Source organism: Porites lutea, chromosome 10 (assembly GCF_958299795.1).
Source record: "Porites lutea chromosome 10, jaPorLute2.1, whole genome shotgun sequence".
NCBI classification, from domain to species: Eukaryota; Metazoa; Cnidaria; class Anthozoa; order Scleractinia; family Poritidae; genus Porites; species Porites lutea.
Genome location: NC_133210.1, coordinates 31013350 through 31040100, shown reverse-complemented (window position 1 = coordinate 31040100; position 26751 = coordinate 31013350). Strand labels below are relative to the sequence as shown.

General features: G+C 37.9%; 2 protein-coding genes across 2 annotated transcripts; both read left to right on the top strand.

Annotated features, from left to right (window-relative positions):
• Positions 1–2921: 2921 nt before the first annotated feature.
• On the top strand, positions 2922–10809 carry LOC140950641 (TWiK family of potassium channels protein 7-like). The gene is made up of 5 exons (XM_073399884.1): positions 2922–3745; positions 6326–6515; positions 8094–8286; positions 8881–9076; positions 9467–10809. Exons 1-5 carry the CDS (start codon positions 3446–3448, stop codon positions 9764–9766), a joined length of 1179 nt encoding a protein of 392 aa, XP_073255985.1. The 5' UTR covers positions 2922–3445; the 3' UTR covers positions 9767–10809.
• A 3733-nt stretch (positions 10810–14542) lies between these two features.
• Positions 14543–26474, top strand: LOC140951300 (DNA excision repair protein ERCC-5-like). The gene is made up of 17 exons (XM_073400553.1): positions 14543–14744; positions 16085–16260; positions 16763–16878; positions 17147–17242; positions 17867–17930; positions 18294–18428; positions 19252–19501; positions 20070–20978; positions 21358–21623; positions 21870–21989; positions 22563–22776; positions 22875–22943; positions 23162–23237; positions 23379–23445; positions 23685–23809; positions 23937–24021; positions 24791–26474. Exons 1-17 carry the CDS (start codon positions 14657–14659, stop codon positions 25844–25846), a joined length of 3912 nt encoding a protein of 1303 aa, XP_073256654.1. The 5' UTR covers positions 14543–14656; the 3' UTR covers positions 25847–26474.
• Positions 26475–26751: the final 277 nt, after the last annotated feature.

Sequence of the window (26751 nt, the reverse complement as noted above, 5' to 3'; positions counted from 1 at the left end):
GCTTTTAGCCAATTGCAATGATTGTGAATCAATTTTTTCAGGATCTAAAGGAAGTCCTTTACATTTCAGTCCTTTGAAAACTGGCTGAGGAGAATCGTAACTGATAAAAAACTCGAACGAGATAAATTTCCCAAGTGATTTAATAGCTAGTTACGAAATTGAATCGAACTCCTACTTCTTGACGATGATCTGATTAGATTATTCTCCCAATACGGGTAAACAAACAGATCGTCGACCGTCAAACCTCGTGAAAACGTCCACCCTAAATGCGAAGATTTATTGATCAATCGCGGAGTTGATCGCTGACGATCTTACTCTGCTCACTGTTTCAAATCTCGAAGTTGCCTTCGTCGAGCGCTCGGCTCGCTCGGGGGCCGGTGTCTTTAATTCGTGCCGACTATGTTTTCATGACGGAGAATTATGCCTATAGGGGTATAATTTCAGCTGATTAAACTATCTCGGCACTTTTCACGAAAGAACATAGAATTGAAGCTGAAGGAGAAATAGCCCTCGTTTTCTTTAGTGGTGATATGCTGACATGTGCGCTGAGGGTGAAACGGTACAATTTTTTTCTGTCTTCTAGTTTTAGTGGTCTTGTACTTCATCTGACCTTAAACTGAACTATCTATTACCATATGGACAAAATCCTGAAATTCAGTTCTTACTTATAGTGCTTATGTGGTTGGTCTGTGACATAAATAGCCGCTTGGTTTTTATCATCTAGTTCTCCAAAACTACTGAAGAAATTTTTTTTCTCTTTATTATACGATCTTTTAGGATATTTTCATATCGAAAATACTGAAAATCGACAATGATTTTTTGAGAGACACGTGTATAATGCGAAATCAGTGTCTGTATGTGTTGGTTATTTTGGTTTGGAAATTTATTTAAATAGCAGGATCAGGAGAAGCTGAATTCAGTATTCAACAGCAAATTTCATTTGGTGATAACATATTAGTGTTTCCAAAGTTTTCATAATCATAATCCAGTTTTTCTTATGCAATCTTACTTAGCATTCATACGTCCAAATTACTATTAAAATATCATGCTACTATAAAGAATTTTTAAAATTTCAATCTCGCTGGATCGATCGCAACTTTTAGTGTACTGTATTTAAAACTCGCATTTTAATTTCTCAAGAGACTATATAGTACTGATCATTTAGTTCAAATCATAAACAATTCAATTGTTTTGCATTCTATCTTTTGGATCATTAGCTTATATATATGGGCACATGGCAATAATTTTATTTATAAGTAGTGTATATTTTGATATATTCTAAATGTACTTAGAAAAAATAATTGTGTCAGCTGAATTAACAAAACTTCCCTTGCTTTTTTATATTTCCCGTACATTTACATATCTCTTTTGTCCAAACTTTCTCCAAAAATTCAATTAATAACAGTGGAATAAGGGTAAAATTTATTTAAATTCAAATAATGTGTTAAAAGGTGTTTTTTTCTTTTGTGAAAGCTTGCGAAGCTAAAACTTTCACATGACTACGAGCCCTTCGTAAAAAATATGACCAACGTAATATGCATGGCAGCAAACCTCGACAAAACCTTATATGAACTAAAGCACCCACTAACGGGAGCCCTTTTAACAGTTTTGTTGGAATTTTGAGAAACTAAGCAGTCCTGTTTGACCCATTCTACTCCAAAAAGAAAGGCTGAGATTTCATTCACATCTAACTTTCGTCTCTGTAGGTTCTGGATTTTTACCGTTGTTTAAAATCCCCCGCCTGCCCCGACTGCCCGGCGCTTCGGCTCCTCGGCTCGTTCAGTCCGAGGCTGAGGTTGGGTCAGTCCGAGGTGAAGTTCATACGCGTTTACTCTGCTCCCAAGAACTTTTTCGAATTTTAACGTTTAGCCACTTTCTCGAGACGCAATCTCTTAGTCAGCCATGTCCGAGTTTTCAAGTATATCAACAATTTCTCCTTGTCTTCATTCAAAGTTACAGATATTAAACCGTTGTATATATATATAGTTACTATAGTTCCAAAGTTCCCAACTGTTATTTGCAGTCTTACTAACAACTTATTTGCAATTTAATGCCCCCATATCCGGTGTACGTGGATTTGTCAAAATACTGTGTTTTCCTTCTTGTTGCAAGTTTATCATGATGTGCATGTGACTACGATAACCTCTATCGCAAAAAAATATTTTTGCATTATACGTATATGTATAGTTACGTTGCAATTTTTTTTTGCTTTCAAGTTTACAACCTTAGCGATTGAATTCGAAGAAGAATTTCCTCACTTCCAAACGAACGATACAACAAACAGTTTGTTGTTTAGTTATTCTTCAAAGTTCATGTAAACATTCAATTATAAATGATTAAAAATGTTGGCCTGTCAGAAATCTGCTATGATTAAGTGACTGTTCTCATTAAACACTAGTAATTTTCCGAAACTATTACTTTTAAAATTGCAAAATAATTATTCCAGCCTTTGACAAATCATTCAGATTGGATCAAAACACGGTCATCTGTGCTTGCACCTGTTTGCCTGCAATTAAAATGTATATACATATGTATAAGGAGCGAAATCCTCAACTGATTCAAAGGCGATTAAGGACAAATAGATTTTAATAACAGTGCTCGCATCGTGAGATTGGATGACCTGACAATTAACTGTAAATATCAAATTTACTGCCATGATTGCATATATTTTTTTCATATTTAAAACCAGAATAATTTAAAATCTTTTCTTATTCCTATTTTCACATTTCACAATGAAGCCGGAGTGATAAGCTCTTACGAAAAGTCTCAGTTATTTATGTGGCGTGCGACCCAACTGAGATAAATTACGCATCACTACCATAAATTAACGTTTGTTATAGATTGCCTTGTATTTACACTTGATAATGCATTAGAATTCATAATTATAATTTCGTTGCAGGTTTCCACGCATAGATGAAAAGAAGGAATCACATAACACTTTCCTGCTTCTTAGAAGAAAGGAGAAATGTTCGTAGTGATATCTTCCCTGCGTAGAGAAGGTTTTCGATGATTGGGCGCGCAGTTAAATTCATTTTTAACGTGATCGTAGAGGCGCCAAGCGATTGTCCGGGACATGGCTTTGGAGTGCAGATTGAATACTTTATCTACTTCAATGCGTTCTTAACAATATATGTGGGCTGTGGTTTTTGAATCGCTCCAATGATTTTCGAATCTCGAAGGAATATCAGCGTTCTTAACTTATTTGCGATTTCCTGCGCCCTAAAAATTGCAGGAATCAATTGAAGTGAAATTCGTGTCTCCGAACAAGGCATATCTGGGAGGCAAGCATCTCATTAACACAATAATCAACAGTTTTTCACGTTTTCAGAAGAACTAGTTTTTCTTGTGGAAAAACTGTCATACTTTGCTTAATTTAACGGCGACGACAGGCCAATTTATACAATAGTATACTCGCGCAACGTTCGGCTGTTCTCCGCCAGTAAACATGCCGAAGTTATTCAAAGGAAAAGAGAAAGAAGAGAATGAAGAAGAAGATCGAAGGAAAATTCTTCCGTCCATGAATTTACCGAATATTGACAGAACTAAGTTGAAAAGATCTCTGAAATGCTTGAAATGGGTCCAGAAAAAAATTCAGAAGAAAGGAGCTGCTTTTCCGCTGTTCATGATACTTCTGAATGCCCTCTATCTCACACTCGGAGGTTTAATATTTATGGCGCTCGAAAGAAGACCCAAAGTCGTTGTAAATACAACACAAGAGTTGGTAGAAATTTTCGATGTTTTGAAGGTAAGTTTGCTTGACAGAGGCGCGCGCGCCATTGATAATTTGACACAATTTCTAGAACGGTTTTAGTGGATTTTTGATCATTTGGGGCAAAAGCAGATCAAAGTTTTTGCTGTACCACTTAGTACTTAAAGAATGTACACAAATAAAAACATATGACATTTCTGAGCCATTTATTATTTAAACCTTCAATACCGCGGATTGAAGCACAACAAACAGTGCAATCTCTGAAGCGTAATTATAAGTGCCATCTATCCATTTAAATATATCGCAGCAAAACATTGATTACCTTTAAAACTATGGTAGGCACTTCATTTTATATATGCATATTTTTAGTTCCATAATTTTTTGTACGCTGAAAGAGTCTTGACTATAAATTCCATTAGATCAAAGCTTAGCATATCCATTTTTAATGAGCGCGTCGCCCGTTACGCTTGTAGGCAAGAATAAAAGACAGCTTTATCCTTTGAAAGTGCTTCTGCGACATCCAAAAAAGTTTACAAGCAAACTTCAAAACAAGAATTAGTTTATACCAAAAAAGAGAATCTTTTTCAAATTGGCGCGCGCAAGCTATTAAGACGTTTCTCAGATGATTTTCCCTTGTTAGGAATTGCCCAGGAGCTTCAAACTATGCAAATTCTTATTTTGTGTATCAAACTTTACGCAGTACTCGTCATCGTAATACTTTAAAAGTAAATAACATCATTGTCTTTTTTTTCTCAATGAAAAGCATGTTGCTGTCAACTGACTCCGAATAAATACCTGTATTTCATTTTTAAATTTTTGTCAACCTGAATTTGCACAAAATCTTAGTATAGTGAATCTCTATCTTGCTGTTTTATTTACTTATGAACTTGAATAAAATTAAAACGGAAGGGCGGCTTGAAGAATTCCCTTTCGTAATCAGCTGTTTTGAAAAAGAGAACTCTTTTCTAATTTTAAAAACTCGTGTGTGGAAGACACCAGCCATTTCTTGTTTGTGCATCGTTTGAAAATGTTTCATGGTGCTTTTTTGCGAAAACGTAACTTCATGAATACTTAACTTGCTAATTATGAAAAATAGACATTCCACACAATTGTTCGATAAAGACATCGGTTTCTTTACTCGTTGAGCCGTTAATCTGTTTTTGTTCAAATCACCTCCGTACCTGATTTATAACTAAACGTAAAATCCTTCGATTTCAAACATTACTCAAAAACGCGTTTCCGTTGAGTAAAAAAACTCTTCCTTTAATTGAAGATCCGCTCACAAAAAGGAACGAGTGGGAATTAAATTTCTTATTGATAGTTCTGTAATTAACTTGTTTTCTCAGTTTGCGACACAGTTAAACGCCCTTTCTGGAAAGCTTGTCTCTTCTCTAGGAAAATAAATAGTCATCTTCGTGCAACGGAAGGCAAAACAACTCAAAAAGTCATCTGTTTAGTTGAAAATAGCGCAGTGCGCACGACTAATTACACACGAATGTACATAAGAGACACACAGTTAGTGTGGGAAATTGGCACGAAGGCTTAACAAGTTTGCTTGGTAGTTGCACGTAAGCAACAACAATGTAAGCAACGTGTATATCTTAGGCAAGCCAATCAGGATACATTAATTTTTATATTAGCCAATCACGAAAGAGAATTAAATCAGGCTGGAGAAAAGGGTCCGCCCGTTCGACGTCATGAGACCGCAACCTCTAATCTTAGGATTCCTATAGTAAAGGACGATCAACTGACTGAAGATGAACAGTTTGCACAATGGCAAAAGATTTTGTACCTTATGCGATACCCAGGTAACTGACAACTGTGATCTCGCAAAAACCTAAGTCTCCGTGGCCAAGGATCATTGTAAACTTCAAGTTACATACATACATACATACACTTTATTGATCCTCCCTAAGTGGGTTTTTCAGCTCAATAGAATAAAAAATACAAATTTATATAAATTAATTAAGAATGTAAGTACAATAATATTATAATTACAAAAAATATATCAACTTAATAAAACATTTGCAAGATGACGCCTAAAATTCCTGGGGCATTTTAAGGACTTAATATTATCATTCAAGGAGTTCCAGAGTTTGGCTCCTCTGAAAGCAAAGGAGCGCTGCCCTGTTGACAGGCGACATAAAGGTATATCCAAAGCACCAGATGATCGAGTTTGTCTATTATGGACTTGAGAACGTGATTAAAACATATCAGCAAGATAGTCTGGAACAAGCTTGTTAATACATTTGTGCATCACAAGTTGTGTCACGTAAGAAACCAGGTTGACATTCGACGTTTCCATGCCTGCTTCGGACTTTTGTAGTGTCGTAATGTGATTTTCTTTTTTAAAAAATATAGATTTTTACGATCTACTTCTCATTTTTATGGGCCATGCTGCAGGGTGAATGAAACATTTTAAATATGAAGCTGTTTACGCGAAGAGCATAGAAACAATGTTTAATTAAAAAAAACATTTTTAAGTGACCTTTACCCAGTTTTAAACTAAAGCTTGGCTTTAAAGATAAAAAAAAATTAACGCACTCACTAATCTAGGATTCCTACTAATTTAAGCTCTATTTGATTCAATGTTTCCTTTTTCTACTTTTTCGGCAGAGTTCCGACTTTGGACAGAAGACATTGCCCACTCCAGTCGACAGTTTAGTACGAAATTTTACATCACAGGATCTAGAGAAATTCGAAGGTGTTCTAGCTGAAATAAGTAATACGCGCACTGCTGCCACTAAAGCTGAGTGGAACCTTTATAACTCCATATTCTTTTGTATGACAGTAACGACGACAATTGGTAAGTCAAGTATCCACTACTTTAGAAACGAGAATGGGTCTTGAGCCGAATTGTGCTCCGTAATATTTTGGGGGATCGTTACGGGGGACGCACGGTCACGCGCCGGTCAGCTATAGCCCACTTAGGAAAAGAGTGATAGCCTAAGACCCAAACTAAGCGCGCGCGTATTTACGGGATTGTCTGGCGGAAGAAAGTGAGCAGCCACTTGGTATTATGACGAGGCATGCAAAATGTTGAGTGCCTTTGTGCACAAATAACTTCAGGAACTCTCCTGATCTGGGATTCTATAGAATACCACTGAGACAAGGCATATCCAGAGAGTATATGCACGTTTGTTTCGGAACTCTAATTTGAAGCTGAACTCCGATAGCATAGGGATTTGCATTCTTCTAGTTTTTCTCGAGGAAAAATCTCCCAGGCACATCTTCCTTCAGCTTCACATTTTCATGTTTTTTTTCCTTTCAATTCCACCTTCCTTTTTTGCTATTTAAGCTGTTTTAACTCCGCTTAAACATTCCATTCGGCTTTCTGCCATGTTTGTTTACATTCACGTCCCCCCAAATAATAGGGAGCTTTAGCAACGACGACGCCGACGGCAAAGAGGACGACAAAAAAGCAATAGGTTTATTACGCAAAACAACAACTTTGCACGTGCATCACGCTTTTTTGTACATTTCTTTACCGTCCTTGCGCGACTATGATGTGAAAATGCCTAATTGCAAGTTTTATGGAGGACGTAAACAAGCAAAGACGAATCTCTTTTTCTCTCTCTAAACTTGAGTGCGGTCATCAAGAAATCAACTCCAGGGAAATTCGCCTACACTTGCCATTTTCAGCAAATTGGAATAAACGCGACAAAGATTGAAAAAAAACGGGAATTCATTTTAAAACTGGCGTTTTCGCTGAAGTTGCCGTCGTCGATGCTAAAGCTAGGGTTCCAGGCTATTACTCTTTTCCGAAGTGAGCTATTGGCCAATTTTTTTCCCTGTCCTTAGCAGCAGTCCTAGACGTCTTTACCAAAATTCATTAGGCCCTGTTTCCTTCTGGTTTGCAAAGTGGCTTATAGACTACGTACGAATAGCTCCTTTTAGCTTTTAATATAGCCATCGCCTTGAACAAGGACGGTTTCGCTTTATTCGTCTATTTATTAACTTATTTAGTCTCAGGAGAGAAATGTAGTTTAAACTTTAGTTTAACATGTGAGGTTTTGAGTAAGAGTTTTAGCCGTATATTTTAATTGGTGGTCTAAAATGGGGACGAGAAATGTTTGAATTAAGTTGTAAAATGGGGTCAGGGATCTTTTAATTTTGTCCCGAGAAAAGGAAAGCAGAGGAAAGAAAGCAGACAATAGATACTAATTAATGCCATAATGATTAGCAAAGTTTTCGCTAAATTTGTATATAAGGCCCGCAGCGCTTGTACTCAGATCAAACTCATTTTCATCATCTTTTGGAGTATGTCGGAATGATTTGTACCACAGTCTCCACACGTGCCCACTCTGCGAGCGGTAAATCAAACTGCTAGGCGAAGAGAATATGGAAATTCTTACATTTATATTAAATTTCCCTCGTCTTTTAGGTTATGGAAGTTTGGCCCCTGCAACCGCTTGGGGCCGCGTCATTTGTGTCATCTACGCTTTATTAGGAATTCCGCTGACTTTGGCACTGCTGGCTATCGTCGGTAAAATTCTCGGCGACTACATAAACGACGCATGCGCATTCATGTTGAAGTGGTACAGAAAAGTGCACAAATCTTACGAATATGAGAGAACGTAAGTTGTTCATTATTATTGGGATCGTTAATAGAGCGTTTTCAGTCACGTGGCTAGTAGCTATACAAATTCATTGAAGGAAGCGTTTGCATAAGAAAGAGTTCAACTCCCACGGGACTGGTTTAGGGCACCAACATGGCGGAAGTGACGTCATTGGGAAGGGAAAAGCATTTATTTTAGGGGCTACTCAGTTGTTATTACGCCGAGGCGATGAGTACGCATTCGGAGCGCATAATAGCCGACAGCTAAGCAAATTTGTTTGAACAAAACAAAGCTTTTACATAGGTCTAAGAAGAAGGTTCATATCCTTCAAGACACCAACATGGCCGCCGTTTCATTGAATGTTTAGTTAAGGTAAAAAAAAAACACTGCAAAAACCGTGTACGATCAGTCTTGCTCAACGTCGGATCCAAAAAGATCGTGATCAGTCAAGATAGATCAAATTGAAAACGTTACAGTCAAAAAGAGTTTTGCAGGGATTGATCAAACAACGCAGAATAGAGTTAACTTGCGATATTTCGACTGGCCAAGCACAAAATGGCGGACGTGACGTCATGTCAAAACGGTCTTTTTGATTTTTATTTATTTATTCAGGGTTCAAGAAGGCGATGGGGAAGGACAAGTTGACGCGCCTCTATGGATGGGATTGCTAATCCTTGTGTTCTTTACCGCGCTCATGGCAGGACTTTTCTGTTGGATCGAGGGTTGGGATTTTGGTACCTCGTTATATTTTCAGTACATTACTTACCTCACCATTGGATTTGGAGATGTAGTACCAGCGAAAGAACAGGTAAAGATACACGCTGTTAATAACCCTGACCTACCGAGATTCCGAAATAAGTATTTCGGGATCAGGGATTTGCCTTATTTGAAAGCCGGGATTCGTGATTTTAAAGCAAGATGGAGGCGAAATTTGGGATTAAAAGTATGGAGGGGTTGCGTGATGCCAAAAATAGCCATTGGGAGTACGGGATTGAGCGAAAATTTGGGTTGGGATGACGAAATTAAAAAGCCGAATACAACCGTCTCTCCACTATACCCGCGGCTAGACATGTTTCGATTCGGAGAATAGAAACGTATCTAACGACGAGGAGCAAGAAGAGACGATTGTATTCTCAGTTTATATTTTTTGTAACACTTTTTTTTCTTAGATACGTTTTCATTTTCTTTTGTTTTCCAGCTCGTCTTCGTGAATATTTTTCTTGTTTTCCTTGGCCTTTCCATTCTATCCATAACACTGAGCATGATCGCTTCGAACATTCATCACCAAATGCAGAAGGCCTCGTTTATTGAAAAACTCAAAGATACCGAGATGTCCGATACTTCCTCCGTAGTCGGCTCGGCCGTAGGGCTTGGTGACGAAGAAAATAGCAATGGTCATGGAAACAGAGGGCGGAGAGGGTCTGGTGACGACAGCGCAATTGCCGCAAAGGACACAAATGGCGGGAAATCTTACGGCAGCACAGAGAGCAGTCCGTGAAATATGTTGACTCAGCGTGCAATAAGGAAACAGATAATTTAATGAAGAACTGATATTATTAATGCTGATAGCAAGAGATATCTATCCTTTCTTCAGTGTTGGAAGTTTAGGCTCTAATTTGAGGACAATTTTTTTCCCTCTGAGTCTAAGTATTTTTTGTTATGGTGGTATGTTTTAATTCTCCCAACAAAAACGAATGCATCCTTAGTTTTGACGGGGCTCGGTTGAAAATTGAAGGGACGGAATTTAAAATATTACATATGTGACAGAAATTTAATCTACAAAAGAGAAAGAAAAAAAATAATCTAGAAACTACGAATTTTGTTTTCCTCTGAAACAGTTGGTACGAACCGATTCACGTTGCGTTTCAGTGGTTTGCTGAAATTAGAACAGAGATGTAGTTATAGATTTTATTCAACAAATTAACGTGTTGCTTAATTAGCAATAACCTGATTCTCAGACGTCCGAGGTCGTTCGCGGTTCATGAAAGGCGAGGTGACCCGCCACATGTTACCTCACCTATCTGGGGTCCCACACCTCCATATATTAAAACAGGCGCTATAAAAGTGAACAAAAACGTTAATGTTTTGGCGGGAAGAAGAGTTAGGTTCGATTTACACCAAGTGGATAAGATAAATCCTCGCGAATATGTAGCCAAAAGGACTGGAGCAAATGTTCGTGATCTTAAAAGTCCTAAACTTTACATTGTACTGTAACTCCAAGTATCTTATCTTCTTCTTTTTTTTTTTTTTAGTTTTTTGGTTACATAAACTAATGTAAATATTTGTGAGAGCGGAAGGAAAAAATGAAACGTTTGCTGAAATTTATTTTTGTACCTGAATAATGGGGAATTTAGTTAGAATTAAAGAATTCTTTCAAATTTGTGTTTCTCGGTAAGGAATATAAATCTGGATCAATAATTTAGGTATATACCGGATAACTGGATGGATACACGTAGACAGGCTCTTAAGTGCTTTTAAAGTGATCGAGGAAATATATCTTTTAATTTACTAATAAAGGAACATAATGCTGTTTGAATCTGACCAGACGGCCGTTTACTAAATGGGTGGTCAGACCGAGTCACAAAACGTTTCTGTCGTCCTTCACAGAATCCATGTCTAGTAGCTGTTTCTACTACGAAATGATTTTGAACTCGATTATTTATCTCACGGTTGTTTTTGTTTCCAATCTGAAAACACCAGGAAGTACAACGATCAGTGGGAAATACCTGAGTATTTCCCCTCCCGGCCTCGGAGCCCAAACTAGCTTCTATTCCAGTTGTTTGGAAAGATTACCTTAAAAACCTGGATGAATCAAAGGCTACTCATGTTATTAACATTGAAAGAGAAACACACAGGTGTTTCTCTCAGTTTTGGCATCTCCACGACGGAATTATGTTTAATTGAGGTATAGTTAATTAAACTGCCGCTTACTTCCGATTTGGAAAAGTTAACTTCCGCTGTTCTGCTATTTAATACTCACGCGATCTTTCACCTGAAAAGGTATCCATCATGGTAAGTCTTGTTTCTAAAGGATCTTTCGTTTTCGAACTTAGAAAGGGGAGTTGCACATTACACACATCCTGCGATTTACTATAAAGGCCGCCAGTTTCTTTTAATAGCCTATTCTGGCTGGCAGGATTTTTCGTAAGGCAAGATCCATTTTATTTATAGTACAGCGTTCTTTTGCTTCCGGAATATCATGCCTTTATTTTCAGCAGAACAAACTTTACAGGAAAAAATATTAAAAATTTATTCATTGGTATATACACATGTGAAAACATTAAACAAATGTACATCAACGATTAAATAGCCCTCGGAGTAAAAATTTACAGGTATTTCACATCACTTGCGATAGTCAAGACATCTCAGAATTTGAAGCCGATAACTGCTTAATTCTGGTTTAAAGTATCCTAAATTTCTTACACATGTCCTTGCCGTTCTTCCTGTTAAGCAATCCTCTTACTTCGCAGGATTTACAGCAAAGATATAAATATGTTTGTAGAGCGGCGTCGACTCTATCACGTATCGTTATTGTCGTTGTGTTACATCCGGTAGGAAAAGCGTGACGAACTGGAGCGCACTACTGATTTCCGTTTTATCCCATTTCAGTTCGTCGTTTTTTGCCCATAATTAGATAAAACAAAAAACGTTTGTTTCCGTGGATGTTCACTTCTCACTGGTGCCTTCTGTCTCTTCATCGTCTTCCTCGTCCTCATCGTCATCTTCTTCGTCGTCGTCTGTTTCCGTAACTAAGAGAGAATAAATGTTGACTTTAATAACTCAGTATTATAAATTTAAAATGATATTTCGGACTTAGTCCACAGCTTTTTACCATTTTGATTAAGACAACTGATCGTCTGCTAAACGATATTTATTCAGATTCACTATATATATACATATATATATATATTTTTGGCGAAATAACGCGGATACTAAATATGGTTAATCGTTATGTACTAGCTGCGTAAGTAAGGAGGGGGCTAATCGTCATGTCATAATCGGTTTAACCATCAGTAGGATATCGTTGATAAAGTCTCCATTCACATGACGGAAGGTAAGTCTTATGTTAACCTCTTTGCTTTTGTTTTTTGAATAAACACTTAAAAGTCAGGAAAAATGTGTATTCTATTTCCTTAATTGTAAAAAAGGTCAGTGCGCGTGACTTAATGGCCTTTGGACGTGATTTTACACAGAAAAATTTTTTTTGTAACTATACTCTCTGAATCAATATCATAACAGATATATTATTATCATTATTTGACTTTGGTGACGACGAGTTAAAACTTTGAAGAGGTAATTATATTACAATATGACTTACAATAAGTCATGAAATGAATGAAAGCTTACAAGAGCAAAGAGAAAGAGATTAAAATATAACGGTGGTTGCTCGACTGATTATGATTTTATTTATCTTACCTGTTCGTTTTGGGATGTGATAATAATCTGGAGGCTGAAACGGTGTAGGACCAGTACACAAACAGGCGATCGAAAAGGCGATCGCTTGCAATCTTTCTGTCTCAGATTTGTCTGCGAGTAGCTCCTCGACTTTAGGATCCAAAAAACTTTCCATGTTAGCTTTTGTTGAGTTACTGAAAGGTCGGGAATATTTCTTGATCAGGTCAGTTCGTCTTGTCAGGCCAGTCTCAGTGTAAATAATGAACAACGAACTCGACGGATATTTATAAGCTCGAAAATTACGATCCACGTCTAAAAAAGGATATTATTTGTGCCGCAGAGCATGTACCACTTACAGGAAGCATATTAAAAATCACACCCCAAGATTTTACACCCACGTAATTTTATCACCGAATTTGGTCCTTGTTCTGGTGGTGTATTTAATCATGCTATGGTGTCCCCAACGGAACTAGAACCCATGATCAGATACTGATTTGATTTGATTTTTTAAAAGAGCTTGTACCCAGAAATATGATGTAACGGTTATAAGTGGTACTCTTCTTGCAAACAAAGCATTCCATAGACATTTTATAGAAATTTTCAGAAATGTCACGTGACTGTACCCAAGTGCGACTATGGCGGAATAGGGGCAAAGTTTTAAAGGATTTTTCCTTTTTAGTAGTTAATCTTAAAAGAATAATAATATTTGAAATTTAAAAAAAAATGCGATATTTTCCTGACAATCTTTTATGGAGGTCGTGACAACTCCCCCTCCCCTCCCCCCTTCTCCTACGCAAGCTACGTCGCGTTGCTAACACCAGACTGAAAACCCTAACGGCAGGCTAACATCATGCTTACTGTTAGTGTTGTTTTTTGTTGTTTATGTTTTTTCGGAAATTACCTACCTTTTCTCCTTATTTTACTCAGATGTCACTGAACAGTGCGTTAGTCCAAATTATTTTACAAGCTAAGAAACTTTGGCCAAAAAAGACTGTTCTTTTTAAACAACAAGTAAAAAATGAAAATGAGATAAAATATTCCAAGGCCACTTTGACGGAACTTGATGACCCAGTAGAAGAGGGTTTTTCCCTAAAACCCCAGTCATCGACTCAGAAACCACAAAACATCTTAGCTTTGTTTTCGAAAATCGTAGGAGGGGGACTATCTCTGTGATCTATTGTATAATTCCCAGGGATGTTGGTTCTGGTACTTAGTTCAAAACAACCAGTATGTTCTAAAGCGTGGTTTTTATTCGGTGACATGACTGCATTTTTCCTGTCCTGATATTGAAACGTTAAAGAAATGAAATTTAATGGATTCCCTGTTTTTAAAGTTACAAAATATTTCTGAAACTAATGCGTGACAAATTCGTCGTCTCGTTTCTCATTTAAAGTAATTTTAAACAGCAAATTCGTCTTTTTTGAAATATTTATCTTCCGGTTTCCTTTGTTTTTGTTAAACGGTTCTTGTTTTTTAAGCGGGGAATGAAAACCTTGTATAAAAGTTTCTTTTCATAGATGCTACGTAATGTCACGCTTTTCAAATCTCGAAGGTTCTATCTATTTACCCATCCTTGCAACCCACGCACCTGCTGTCAAGGTCATTCAATGTCGTAACCGCTAAGTCTGCTTGCTTGGTGTATATTTGCTTTACCGAAGTTATGATTAATATTGCGAATACAATCTAGCCTTGCCACCTTCTAGGACATCTGTTCAACGAGAAAATTATTGCCCACATCTAAAAATTTTTTTGAAAATTTATTTGACCTTACTTATGATTAAGCCATCGCGTGACTCACCCAGCGGTATTCCATCGTAATGCAATGCGCGATAACTTCCAACATGGCGGCCAAAGAAGCTTTGTCATCAATTTCTCGATTTCTCATGCTGTTTTCGCGCCGCAGCTTTCAATCAGACAAGATTCAGAGAACAAGAGAATTTAGCATAACTTTCCTGATATAGATGTATCCCCGAAACTGAAATCTGTTTAAGAAATGGGAGTAAAAGGCCTTTGGCAGCTTTTACAGAGTGTTGGGCGACCCGTTACTCTGGAATCTCTCGAGAACAAAATTCTTGGAGTGGGTATCCTTTAATGCAGATATATTTTTTGATGACTTAAGCTTCATTTACATTTTCCCTGTATATATTAACTGAAACATCTTTAAGGCGAGGGAAAACCCCAAACACCACGGAGGGAAAATCCCATTTACTAGCTTAGTCTGCTGCTGTAGCCACTGTGTAGTGTAAGCTTATAACAAATTATCAGATCGAGTCACAGATTCTCAGATTGGCAAAATAAAGAAAGTGGTAGTCGTAATTCTGCCCAGATTTATTAAGTTTAAGAGTACTGGCTTAATTTTGTTATTTACCCCGAGGTTCTAAGTGTAATACAATGGTATTAAAACCCAGCAAATTCGATGTTACAATGGTGTTGTACTGGCACAGACCTAATCAAACAACAGAAAAATAACAATCAAGTAATTTGTCCTTTTTGAAGTAATGAGTTCTTTTGTGTTAGCTTACCTCACAGATGGAATCTAACCCCTTCAAGTAACAGACTAAAGCAGAGGCCTGTTTAGTTTAATCCCTGGCAAAGGTTAGTTTGTGCTGGTACATAAAAAAAACCAGCATTGTCACTAAGATTTCAAGTTGCCTAATAAATATATCAAGCAGGCAAGGAATCAAACAGCTAGGGATTTCTTTTGGTTCTATTTTTCTTCTATTTAATTTTATTTTTTATTTTACTTAATTTTAACCTTGGATGAAACAGAAAAGTACATATGTGTTAAAACTAATAAAATGAACAAATTTAATAAGAAGTGGGCTCTGCCTTTGGACTCTGTACCCTAGTGTCGTCTGTACTTAGAACGTATTTTTCTTTGTTTTTGTATAGTTACTTTACCATTAAAGTTCATAGTGTAATATAATGTAATGTATTTGTAATCTATTGTAACGTAATATCGTGCAATGTCATGTTACGTTAGTATATTTGCAACGCTGTAGAGTATTTAATAAAAGTTTGAAAAGTAAAAATATATATATATATATATATATAATTATATTTTTTCTGCTATTTTTCAATCAAAGTAGCCAGGAGCCACATTCATAGTGGCTGGAGAAAATCCCCGGCCTTCAGCTCTTAAGGAAAGCCCTAACAACCATTATTATTCTTTTTAAATGTAAGGGGATTTAAACATGGGACTAGCCAGTGTTTCTAAGCTTTCCACAAATAGCCACTCCCCGCCCCCTCAAAAAAGGAAAACACATTATAATAATAATAATACAATAATTAAGACTAAGAACGATAGATAAAATTAACAAAATAAAGAATAAAAAAGGTCTTTTTTTGAGAATTTTATACTGTATGATCATCACATGGTATGCTGTAAGCTTTGAGTGTCATAATTCTTAACATGCGATAGATGCCAGTTTGATACTGAATCAGTCTGTAAAGGGATTGCGTGACAAGCATGGAAATCCAGTATACAATGCACATCTGGTTGGGTTATTTCATAGAGTCTGCAAGCTTTTATATTACGGAATTAAACCAGTCTTCGTGTTCGATGGTGGAGTGCCACATCTCAAGAAAAAGACCCTGGTAAATATCAATATTAAATGCAGTGCTAATCACCTCTTTGTTGCTTGATCAAATTGTCAAAAAAGAGAAGGGGTTAACTACAGTGCTGTGTCAGTAAAGGATTGAGACTCAAATTTTTTGGTGTGATTTTATGAAGTAACCTAGCCATAAGAAATGATTCAAAAGCAGTTTTTAGAAGCTCTAGACGCTCATCAGAGCAAATCAAATGATCTTGCATTGGGTGTGGTTTATATAGTCACCAGGCTGTTGATGGTAACATCACAAAGAGAAGGAATAGTTGAATGAAATCAAGAGGTAAATTTTTTGTTCCAATTTTTACAAAATCTTGAGCAGCTATTTTCAATGAGTCTTTTTATTTTGTTGTTTTGTTTTTGTTTTTGTTTTTTTTCAATGAGTCTTTCTAACTCATCAGGTCTGCAATATTTCTACATATCCCTTTCCAATATAATATATCCTGAATTTAGGGCAGAGTTTTTTTTGACAATGATATTTTGCTTCCCAGGCAGCAAGAAAGGAAAGGCATTTGAAAGCTGTGCATGGGTCTAACAAAGCTGCAGAAAGAATTGTCAAGAACTACCTGAAAGCCAAAGCTCTGGAAACTGTCACCGGACGTAAAAGGTATTCTAACCCTCTTTCGACCAGCTTAGACTTCTGCAGTGTTGTTTCATTTTTTCATGTGGATAATTTGCAACTGTTCCACAGTATCTGCTTTGCCATGCCACCTACTATTAAACTTGCCTTGCATACTTCCTTCAAATAATTTATTGTCTGTTCATTATGTGTTTATGTATAATTCCTTGCTAAATTTTCTGCACTTGATAGTTGTCACGTTAGGAAAGTTATTTTATAATAATATATCATAATTTATCATTTGCTTTTATTTTAGCAAAACTACTATAAGAAGTAGGAGTCCAAGAGAGCCGGATGTGTTTGAACTACCAGCAATACCCTCAACAACAACTGCTAGTGTACAGGATAAAAGGTTAGGAATTTTAATAGGTACTTTTGAGATCTCCTTACTTTAATGCATGGCCAAACATGAGGCCGCTATACTAACCTACACGACAAAAATATGTTTAATGAAATCTGGAAATACTTGCCAACCAGTGAACTACCGGTAGTTACGGTGAATACATACTAGGCCCTGACTTTTCTGTCCTGCTGTTACTGGGCTATCTGAGGGTGCTTTCATCATTTTCTGCACCTTTCTCTCAGTTTGTTTTTCCAGAAATTTGCCATACTCCCCCATGGATTGTTTGTTGGTTTAAACCACCATCTGACTGCAGCCTCTGGAAATTCCAGTTTGTCTTCATACTTTCCTTTAAAATTTTTGGTCTTTAAGACCCCCTCCCCCTCAAAAATTCTGTTGACCCTCCACAGGGTGGGTAAAGGTGCTTTCTGGAATATCTCAATTAGTAGAGTTCTTTGCAGCATCCAGCAAAGTAAACCAAACAGAGATTTCATCACAATTTGTTAGCCAAAATCATACATGTACTACTATCCTGACAGCTATAGTATTTTTTAGGATTCTTACACTCTACACGTCTGTAAATATATTACTGTTAGCACAGCTTGTTTTCTCATGTGGTGGTTTTATTAAATACAGCTCTTCAGAAGATGAGGATTTGGAACTTCCGTTACTGGATCAATTCCGTAACCAACAGTTAGAGGTAAGAGTGATCAAAGAAAAAGCACCAAAGTATTTACCCATTATTCCTTTATAGTAAATGCTATTTCTTCCCTGGGATGTGTGATATTGTTGCAGCTGTGCTGTTAAAATGCGTTGGGCATGAGTTTTACGAAAAAAATCTAATATTTTCGTAGTCATCAAAGAGCAAAAATGTAGTGTCAGGGAACAACCGGTACTACTAGAGTACAGCCCTTCTGTTCTACAATAATAATGTTAAACTTTCCTTCAAATTTAAGATCATTTTGTAAAAGTATTTGTTACTCAGAATATCACAGCCAAACTCCCTTTAAGTTGTGATTGGGCTACAGTTTGAAATATGAACACTTTTTTTTTTTTTTAACAGGAAACTTATCAGGATCCAACCTCTATAAATGTTGAGTCGGAGGACTTCCAGTCGCTGCCTGCAGAAATTCAACACGAGTTGATTCAAGAGATGAAAGAAGAGAGAAAATTCATGAAAAAAACTGACATGCCAGGGGTATAAAGATTATATTATTATGATTTAAAATCATTGTTATGTTCCCGGAATTTCATCCTTAACAACACATACTTTTATTAGCCAGTTCATTGTCACATAGCATTTAGAAGTTGCAACTGATACTGTTTCTATCAAAAGTCTTTGAGTACTGCTAGTAGGCAACATGCAAAATCTTTGTCATCAGTTACCTGGGCTGTCACTAAGATTTCAACTTAGTTCCCATTGAATACAACAAGTAGGCAAGGTGTCTAACAGTTAGGAATTTCTTTTGGTTCTGTTTTTCTTCACTTTCCCAATGAATGTAGTTCAAGAGGTCACATTCACCGTAACTGGGAGAAATCCAAACCCCAGCCCTTGATGATAGCCCAGAGTTGTCCATGAATATTGACCCATAGTTTAGTGTCCTATTGGATCCTCGGGTGTAGACTTTAAGTGTTAAATTTTCTCCTGTTCATAGTACCTTTTTTTACAGATGTGGTTTTGGTAAGAAATAAATCAACAACAAATCATATTGCTCCTATTATTAAGCAAAAACTACGACCTTTATAATATTTTCAGAAAGGATGATGCTTTTACAAAATACTGCAATTGGCAGGAGTTATATTAAATATTAGTATTCAGGCCTGTGCTTGTATAATAATTTAAGGGAGCCCAGTGCTCTGATCCTGTAAAATCCAGGGTGCTCAACTATGATTTTTGTGAGAAAACCAATATTTTGCAGTTTCCCAGTAGCAAAAGTTAGATGCCAGGCCGTGACCAGGTGCAGCGAGAGCACGGCCTTGTTTTTTCAAATGCAATTTTAAAAATGCACTTTTTTTTTCAGCAAGCAGGCAACTTTTCCTCATTTCAATTGGAGGGGGTGCTAAAGCGAGGTAAACTAAATCAGCGCCTTGATGAACTTCGTAAAGAAATGAATAACAGAAACTCAGGAGAACTGGCTGGAGTCGCTCCTCAGGATTCAGTCGACAAAAACGCTGCAGTTAAATCACAAAAGATTTTGTCTGAAGACTCGGCTCACTACATTTTGATCAAGAATAATGAACGGGAACCAGAAAAAGACAACCAAGAAGCTGGTAAGGGGAATACCTTGTATGCAATTGATTTTAAGGATTGCATGTTTTTTAACCTTGGAAATTGGTTATTTTTACAGCTTTTTCTCAGACACATTCTGAATTTTGTTTCTTCTCTCCTTAACTATGGTCGTGTACTACTTAAAAGACAAAATCTTAGAAGCTGAGGCTTGCATAGATTGTCAGCTTCTTCCCACTATTAATTTCCAGCTGTATTATTGTGAAGTTTACATCATTATGTATAACTGAACAAGCTCTTAATCATTGTATGGAGATGAACGCATCTTAGAATGACGTCTGTGCACCAAAATCTATCTCCTTGTTGAAGCACATTTTAATATTTTTCTGGCACTTCTAGCACAGTCTACCTGTACTTTCGATCTATTATTTTGAAGAGAAATAAACTAGACTCATGCTCTGAATGCAACACTCTTTGATATAACTGCTGTTCACGATCTTCTGTCTCCTACCAATGATAAAAGGAAAATTGACTCTGCAACTTCAGAAACTTTATATTATGGGAAGTTATGACACACTCAGAATATAAGGAACTATTGAAATTTTTTCTCAGGATCCACATCAAAAGATTTCTCTGGCGAGGGAGGATTTTTCCGTGAAAATCAGGAAGTTGAAGTAGTTAGCTGGGCAAATCCACGGCCCAAACAGTCCGTGCCACCAACTGTTCCCAGTTTTGATATTCCAGAGTTCTTTTCAAGTGATTCGGAAATTCTGTCCCCTCTTGTGGATGTCGCGGAAGCTGGTGATTCGCCCACGAGTCTTCGAGCGAAGGAAAATACGTTTAGTTTTTCTTCAGTTGAAGATCAAAAGCAGCTCGGCAGAACGTCGATAAATGCGGCTGATAAAGTGAGTGATACAGTTGTGAATCAAGAACAGACTGTCCCAGACAGAGAGCTTGCAGCAAGAGATGTGATAGAAAGGGGTATTAAAAAGAAAATTATTAAAATGCCTGGTCAAGTTACAGAAGGGATCTCGACATCAGGTAATAACGACGAAACCCTTCTTACGCAGATTATAGACAAGAAAAAAGAACTTGATGATCTTATACAAAAGTGGGAAAACTCTAAAAAGCAGAAAACCACTATTGATTTAACTGGCAGTGCACAGGACGGGCATAAAATTGCAGAGGAAAGAGACCTTCCCTGTTGCAGCTCAGATAAGATGGACGCCAACGCATCCTTAGATACAGACCAAGTTTGTGGTAATATTGATTCGGAAGAAACAAAAAACAACAGGTCATCTTCGGTTATTGGAGATCAGCCACTCGTGCAAGACAAACCTGTTACGTTGGAGACAGTTTGTATTGATGAAAGTGATTCTGAGGTTGAAGAAGTTACGAAGTTAATCAAAGATAAAGATGAAAAAGTTCAGAGTAAAAGGAGTGGGAATATTGCAGTGGTGAATTTAATAGACGTTAATGATGAATTGCAAGCTGAAGAAAAGGAGGAGGAGGGAGATGAAGGTGAGAAATAAGTGTCTTGTATTTGTTTACAATGATGCCATAACAACGTGACTCTGTTTGCTTCAGTTTTCTGTTGTCGGTGTAAATTTAAGATTCAAACTTAAACCACGGGTATCTGGGATCTTAGAGATTCAGAAGTGATAACCACCTTAGCTTGAACAGCATAACAAACAGTACCACAGGAAAGCACTGCTTTCATTTCAATGGTCACAGTTCCCGGCGGAAACTCGAACTTTATATCTCTTATTTACAGCATAACAAACGATACTTTAGAGTTTAATCCAGAGGCTCAAGCAGGTGGAGCATAGCTAGATTACGGAGTGAAGAGTGATGTAAACTGAAATGCAGTGCTGACTTTTTCTTCCAACTAATTCTAAAGCGACCGTTGTTAACGAGGAAGATGTGACGGAACCCGATGAAGGGGATATGGAAATCGAGGCTACATCGAGTAGCATTGTTATGGAAACTGCGTCCCTAGAAAGAAGCACAGCTGATATAGACGAAGACCATCCTTCGCCGGACGCCGCTGAAGGGTCAGTTTTGGAGAGTCACGAATTCTTGGACGAAAGTAAAGGTGGTATGCCTGTGGATGAACAAGAGGCGGGACCTTCTGGGCTCCCTGTGGAGTGGCAAGGGGCTTCAATGGTAAGTTAATTCTTCCATGGATAATAGAATCCATGATTCTTCACTTTAGAAACGAGAAAGTTAACGTTCGCAAAGACTTCTGGAACTGTTGCTAGGGAGAAGGAAAATTGGCCAATAGCTGACCTACGCGTCCCCAGTAACCATCCCAGAAACAATTGCGGGATACATCTTGGCTCCAGTTCCCCTCTCGTTTCAAGCTATTTTCAGTCGTTTTAGTGTCAATCACCTATGTTTCATTCTCTCTAGGAAGGCTTGGAAGAGATTCAGCAGAACATTGAAGCTGAGCAACAGACGTTGGCGACCGAACAAGCTCGACAGAACCGAGTGGCAGCATCAGTGTCGAATGAGATGTTTACGGAGTGTCAGGTAATTAAAAAGCAAGAAGAAAGGCGAGAAAATCTTTCTTTAATGATGTGTAAGACACGCAAAAAAACACAATTCCTTAATTCGTTCTGACGCAGGTTGAGAGCTCGAAATTTATCCGAGTTTGTCAGACTTGAAGAATATTCCGTTTATAAAATGAAACTCTCATGGATTTTTATTGGCCGACTTCAGCATAAAAAAGTAAAACCAAGTTTCAACCTCTCCCAGATCTCTCTAATGGACTCGAGTAATACAGCCAATTTATATCACTGCTACTTTAAGATTAAACTTAGAAGTGTTGTCCGGTTTATTTGTTGGTATTTTTTGCGAGACTGAGACACTTGTAATATTATGATAATAAATGTTTTGTCTTGTCTTGTCTTGTCTTGACCGTTCACGACATTTTTGTCAAGTGCTCCGGTAACGCTTGCACCAGTTTTGTATCTAGTAACATCACAAACGGTTACAACTCTAGGCTGCGCATGGGGCTTAATATTCAATCAGTTCTCAGTACTGTTTCTTTTGATGCCCGCCATTCAATTGATATTTTCACATTTTCCCCTCCCCCCAAATCAGGAGCTACTTCAGTTGTTTGGTGTCCCGTATCTTGTAAGCCCGATGGAGGCGGAAGCGCAGTGTGCCATGTTAGATGCCTTGGGTTTGACTGAAGGTTCCATCACAGACGACAGTGATATATTCCTGTTTGGAGGGACGCGGGTTTATAAGAATATCTTCAATCAGAAGGAATATGCTGAGCTGTACGAAAGCGATACGGTGCAGAAAAATCTTGGTTAGTGTCCAACGCCAGTACGCTCTTTGTATTTGTTTAAAATCAACTCCTTACAAACGATTTAAAATCTTATATGTTCTACCGTCTTTTTCTTGCAGCAATGAACCGTTTAAAACTGATCTGCCTTGCTTTCATAACCGGAAGTGACTACACTGAAGGAATACAAGGTATGCTGCAACGTACACAATATTTTTAGGACGTATTCTTGTCTTTGCCTAAGTAGACCCTCCAACGACTAGCACTCTTCCTTTTCTCTTACGGTCCGTCAAAACGTTTATTGATCCGCACGAGCGCTTCGCAAAAGCTAGTTACATAAGAGAGAGGCCCCAGGAAAGACGGCACAGTTACTGTTAAATAACACCATTCGTCCTTGTTTTGTTTGCAGGTGTGGGGCCAGTTGGAGCAATGGAGATTTTGCATGAGTTTTCTGGTGAAGGCCTTGAAACACTGAGAAAATTCAAGTAGGTTACGACCTTCCGAGAGTCATCCTTTCTTGTTCAATCGAGCAAAAGCTTTGTCCATTATGACTACATTTTTCTTTGACCTGTCGTGTTTTGTAGCGCTTACTTTTAAATGAATATTTTCCTTCATCTTGTTTGCAGAATGTGGCATGACGAAGCGCAAAATCAAACAAAGGCTCCTCAAGAAACCAAAGTCAAAAGAAAAATGGTGAGAGAAGAAGAATACTCTTAATCGCGAAAAAGAAGACAGTGAAATGGTTAAATGAGAGTCGACCGTAACCGCGTTAAAGCGCGGGAAAAGCACGTACCATTCACGTGCCAACGAATCGCGATTGTTTTGGTTTACTTCTGATTGGTTGAGGGAGTGGCCCGAGATTTTTTCAGGCTATCGCAAGGCGAGCCAAGACAACTCAGACCCGCTATAATATGTCTGTTTTTGTTTTGCAGAGGTCAGTTGCACTACCAAGCGGCTTTCCTTCCGAAGAAGTCTTTGATGCTTATCTCCATCCTGTAGTTGACGAATCAACGGAGAGATTTGAATGGGGAAAACCTGATCTGCACTCTCTTAGATTATATCCTTTGAACAATATAAGTAAAAAGGAGTTAATTAAAGTATGTTTTAATTAATTTGTTTTATTGTAAACCAATTGTCTTATAATTTGTAGTTAATTAGCTTTGATGAGACCTTAACTTGCACACGTTTGCTCTGGACAAGCTTGGCTGGTCTTCTACTAGGACGGATGAGCTTCTTTTACCTGTGTTAAAACAACTAAACAAGGATCAGGTAAATTTGACTTATGGACTCTTTTTATCGACATCAGTATTTTTTTTTGGAAGATGGAAGAGCTGAGATAACTTACCGTAGTTGATGTTGTGCTTTTTGCATACAACTTCTGTCAAAACCGGCGCAATTTTTTAAATAAACAAAGATTACCGCGTATATCGTGGTCAATTCTTTTAGAGAAATCATATTTTGCTATTTCCTCTTAATATATATCCTCAAAAGAGAATTAATTGTTATACAATAATGAGAGTATTTGCCCTTACAGACTTTGTCCCGAGGGTTTGCCCCAAGGGAAGGTTACCGCAAGACGTCTATGACCGGGGTTTTCCCGAGGGTAAGGGTACCGAAAGAAGTATTAATCCCGGGGGTTCTCCCGGAGGAATAGGAACAGCAAGGATTGAACCTTGTATTCTAAAATAATTCGTGATCAATAAACACGTTGTACCGAAGACTTGGAATAATGTTATAACATGATCACACATAGAAACAAAGGAGGCTTGCCGACAGTCGGTACGAAGCTTTGTAACGAATGTGCGATTGCCTCCTACATTTGTAACAACACACCTTAAGACCCTCAAAGCGCAAAAGGCAGCTAGTGTTCATAGTCAAAATTTCGTCTGTAGTACGGACCTACAAAACCGGAATAACGTACATACGATTACATACAAAGGATTACATAGGGATGCATCTCGCTTGTTCCCTACATATCCCTAGTGAAAATAACCGGAAATGTTCATGGCAAAAGGCTGTTTTTTCTTTCTTTCTTCAGACTCAACTGACGATCACGCAGTTTTTCCGCGTGAATTTCCAAGAAACAAGACACATAAAGAGCAAGCGAATTCGTCGAGTGCTGAATCGTACTTTCAATCCTTCGTGTGAAAGCGAGAACGAAACTAACGGGAAACCAAAGAAATCTGCGGATAAAAAGCCAAAGAACAAAACGACGCAATCAAAGGGGAGCGGTAAAAAGAGATCGCACTCAGCGGAAACCAATTCAAAGGAAGAAGAATCAAATGGAAGTAAAGGAACAAGAACAAAGCGTGCGAAGAAAGAGAATACTGGGGCGTGCTCTTCTTCGGGAAACCGCTCTGATAGAGGCTACAGAGGCCGAGGACGCGGCCGGGGGAGACTGCGCAAGAACGTTCAAATTAGTCCCAATATGGAGTTGTCGATTGAGTTAACTCCTATAAAACTTTCCAACCATGAAAAAAGTCTTAAAACTCGCAGAGGATGTGATTTTTCTCAGATTTCGACCTCGGCTGTAAACAGGGGAGAAAAAAAAATTCCCAGCATGCGGGAGAATGGCATAATCAAGGAAAATGAAGAGTCTGGGAGTTCTACTTTTAAGAGCAGTAAAGGGAGCAAAAGCGTTGGTGGACAAGACGCTTCTACTTCTGATAGCACAGAAAGTGAAGAAGAAAACGCTTACCAAGGTCCCCACCCTGTGTCTGTATTTCACCAGGGCAGGGGTAGGGAAAAGGGACCTGCCCCCAGAAGGGGACAGAAACGCAAGAACTATGCTGAAAAGGACAGTTCCCCTTCTGACAGCACTGATAGCGAAGACGGTGATCAAAATTGTTACGAAGGACGTAAAGACATGTCCTCAATACGTCGGGGGATGGGTAGAGGAAAGGCACCCGCCCCCAGAAGGGGACAGAAACGCAAGAACTATGCTGAAAAGGACAGTTCTGCCTCTGACAGCACTGATAGCGAAGACGATGATATAAATTGTTACGAAGGACCTAAAGACATGTCCTTAACTCGTCGGGGGAGGGGTAATGGAAAGGGAAGGGGGAGAGGACTGGGGCGAGTAAGAAGAAGATGACGTCAACTTCTCCCTTTGAATCAAGTTCTTATTTATTCACTGCAGTTTGTCGTTTGTACATAAACGTACGTTTTTGAGTGGTTATTTAATTAAGGAAATGAATTAGTGAATCCTGGAATATACTTAGTTGCTCAAAAAAAACCCTTAATTATATTTATTTTTCCATTCCTGAAACTACGGTATGCAAATGAAGGAGGATACCAGTCGGTTACTTTGTTTAAAAACTACTGTATAGCCTTGGGCAAAATTGTTGGTACACTACCGTAGTTAATATCTCCCGTCCCCCTCTTGAATAAGTTGAAAATCTCTCGTATTTTTAGTTCAGATATCTTTAAACAACAACTGACTGTCCAATTTCCGCTTGATTTCAAACTTCCTCCCAAATTTTTTTCCGATAAGTTTTAGCGAATTGTGTGGATGTAACTGTTCTTCTGGTTTCATAAAGAGATTTATCTGTGTGATAAAACTGATACAATCAATCATCAATCGTTTATTTACCCACGTGTCGCCAAGACGCAAGAGCTTGTTTGCAGGAAATATGAACTTGTGAAGATAGTATATACTAGACTTAAACAAGTCTTTATTTATGAAAAATGAACCAAAATAAAGTTATTAAATCAAGGAAAAACGTGCTTTGAATCTCCTTGCTTTAAATTAACCGGCAGGTGTCGTTTATGAAGGGTTATGTTGGGTGCTCCCAAATGATTTGTTTTGAAAAATGAACAAAAATAAAGGTGTTAAACCAAGGAGGAACGTGTTTTGAATCACCTTGTTTTATTAACCGACAGATGTCGTTTATGAAAGGGTATGTGGGATGCTCCAAAATGATTTTGTTCAGTTGCCATCTAAGCACGTCTGAAGATCTCTGCCCACGAGATGAAAGGGTCATAGTCCCTTTGGAAACA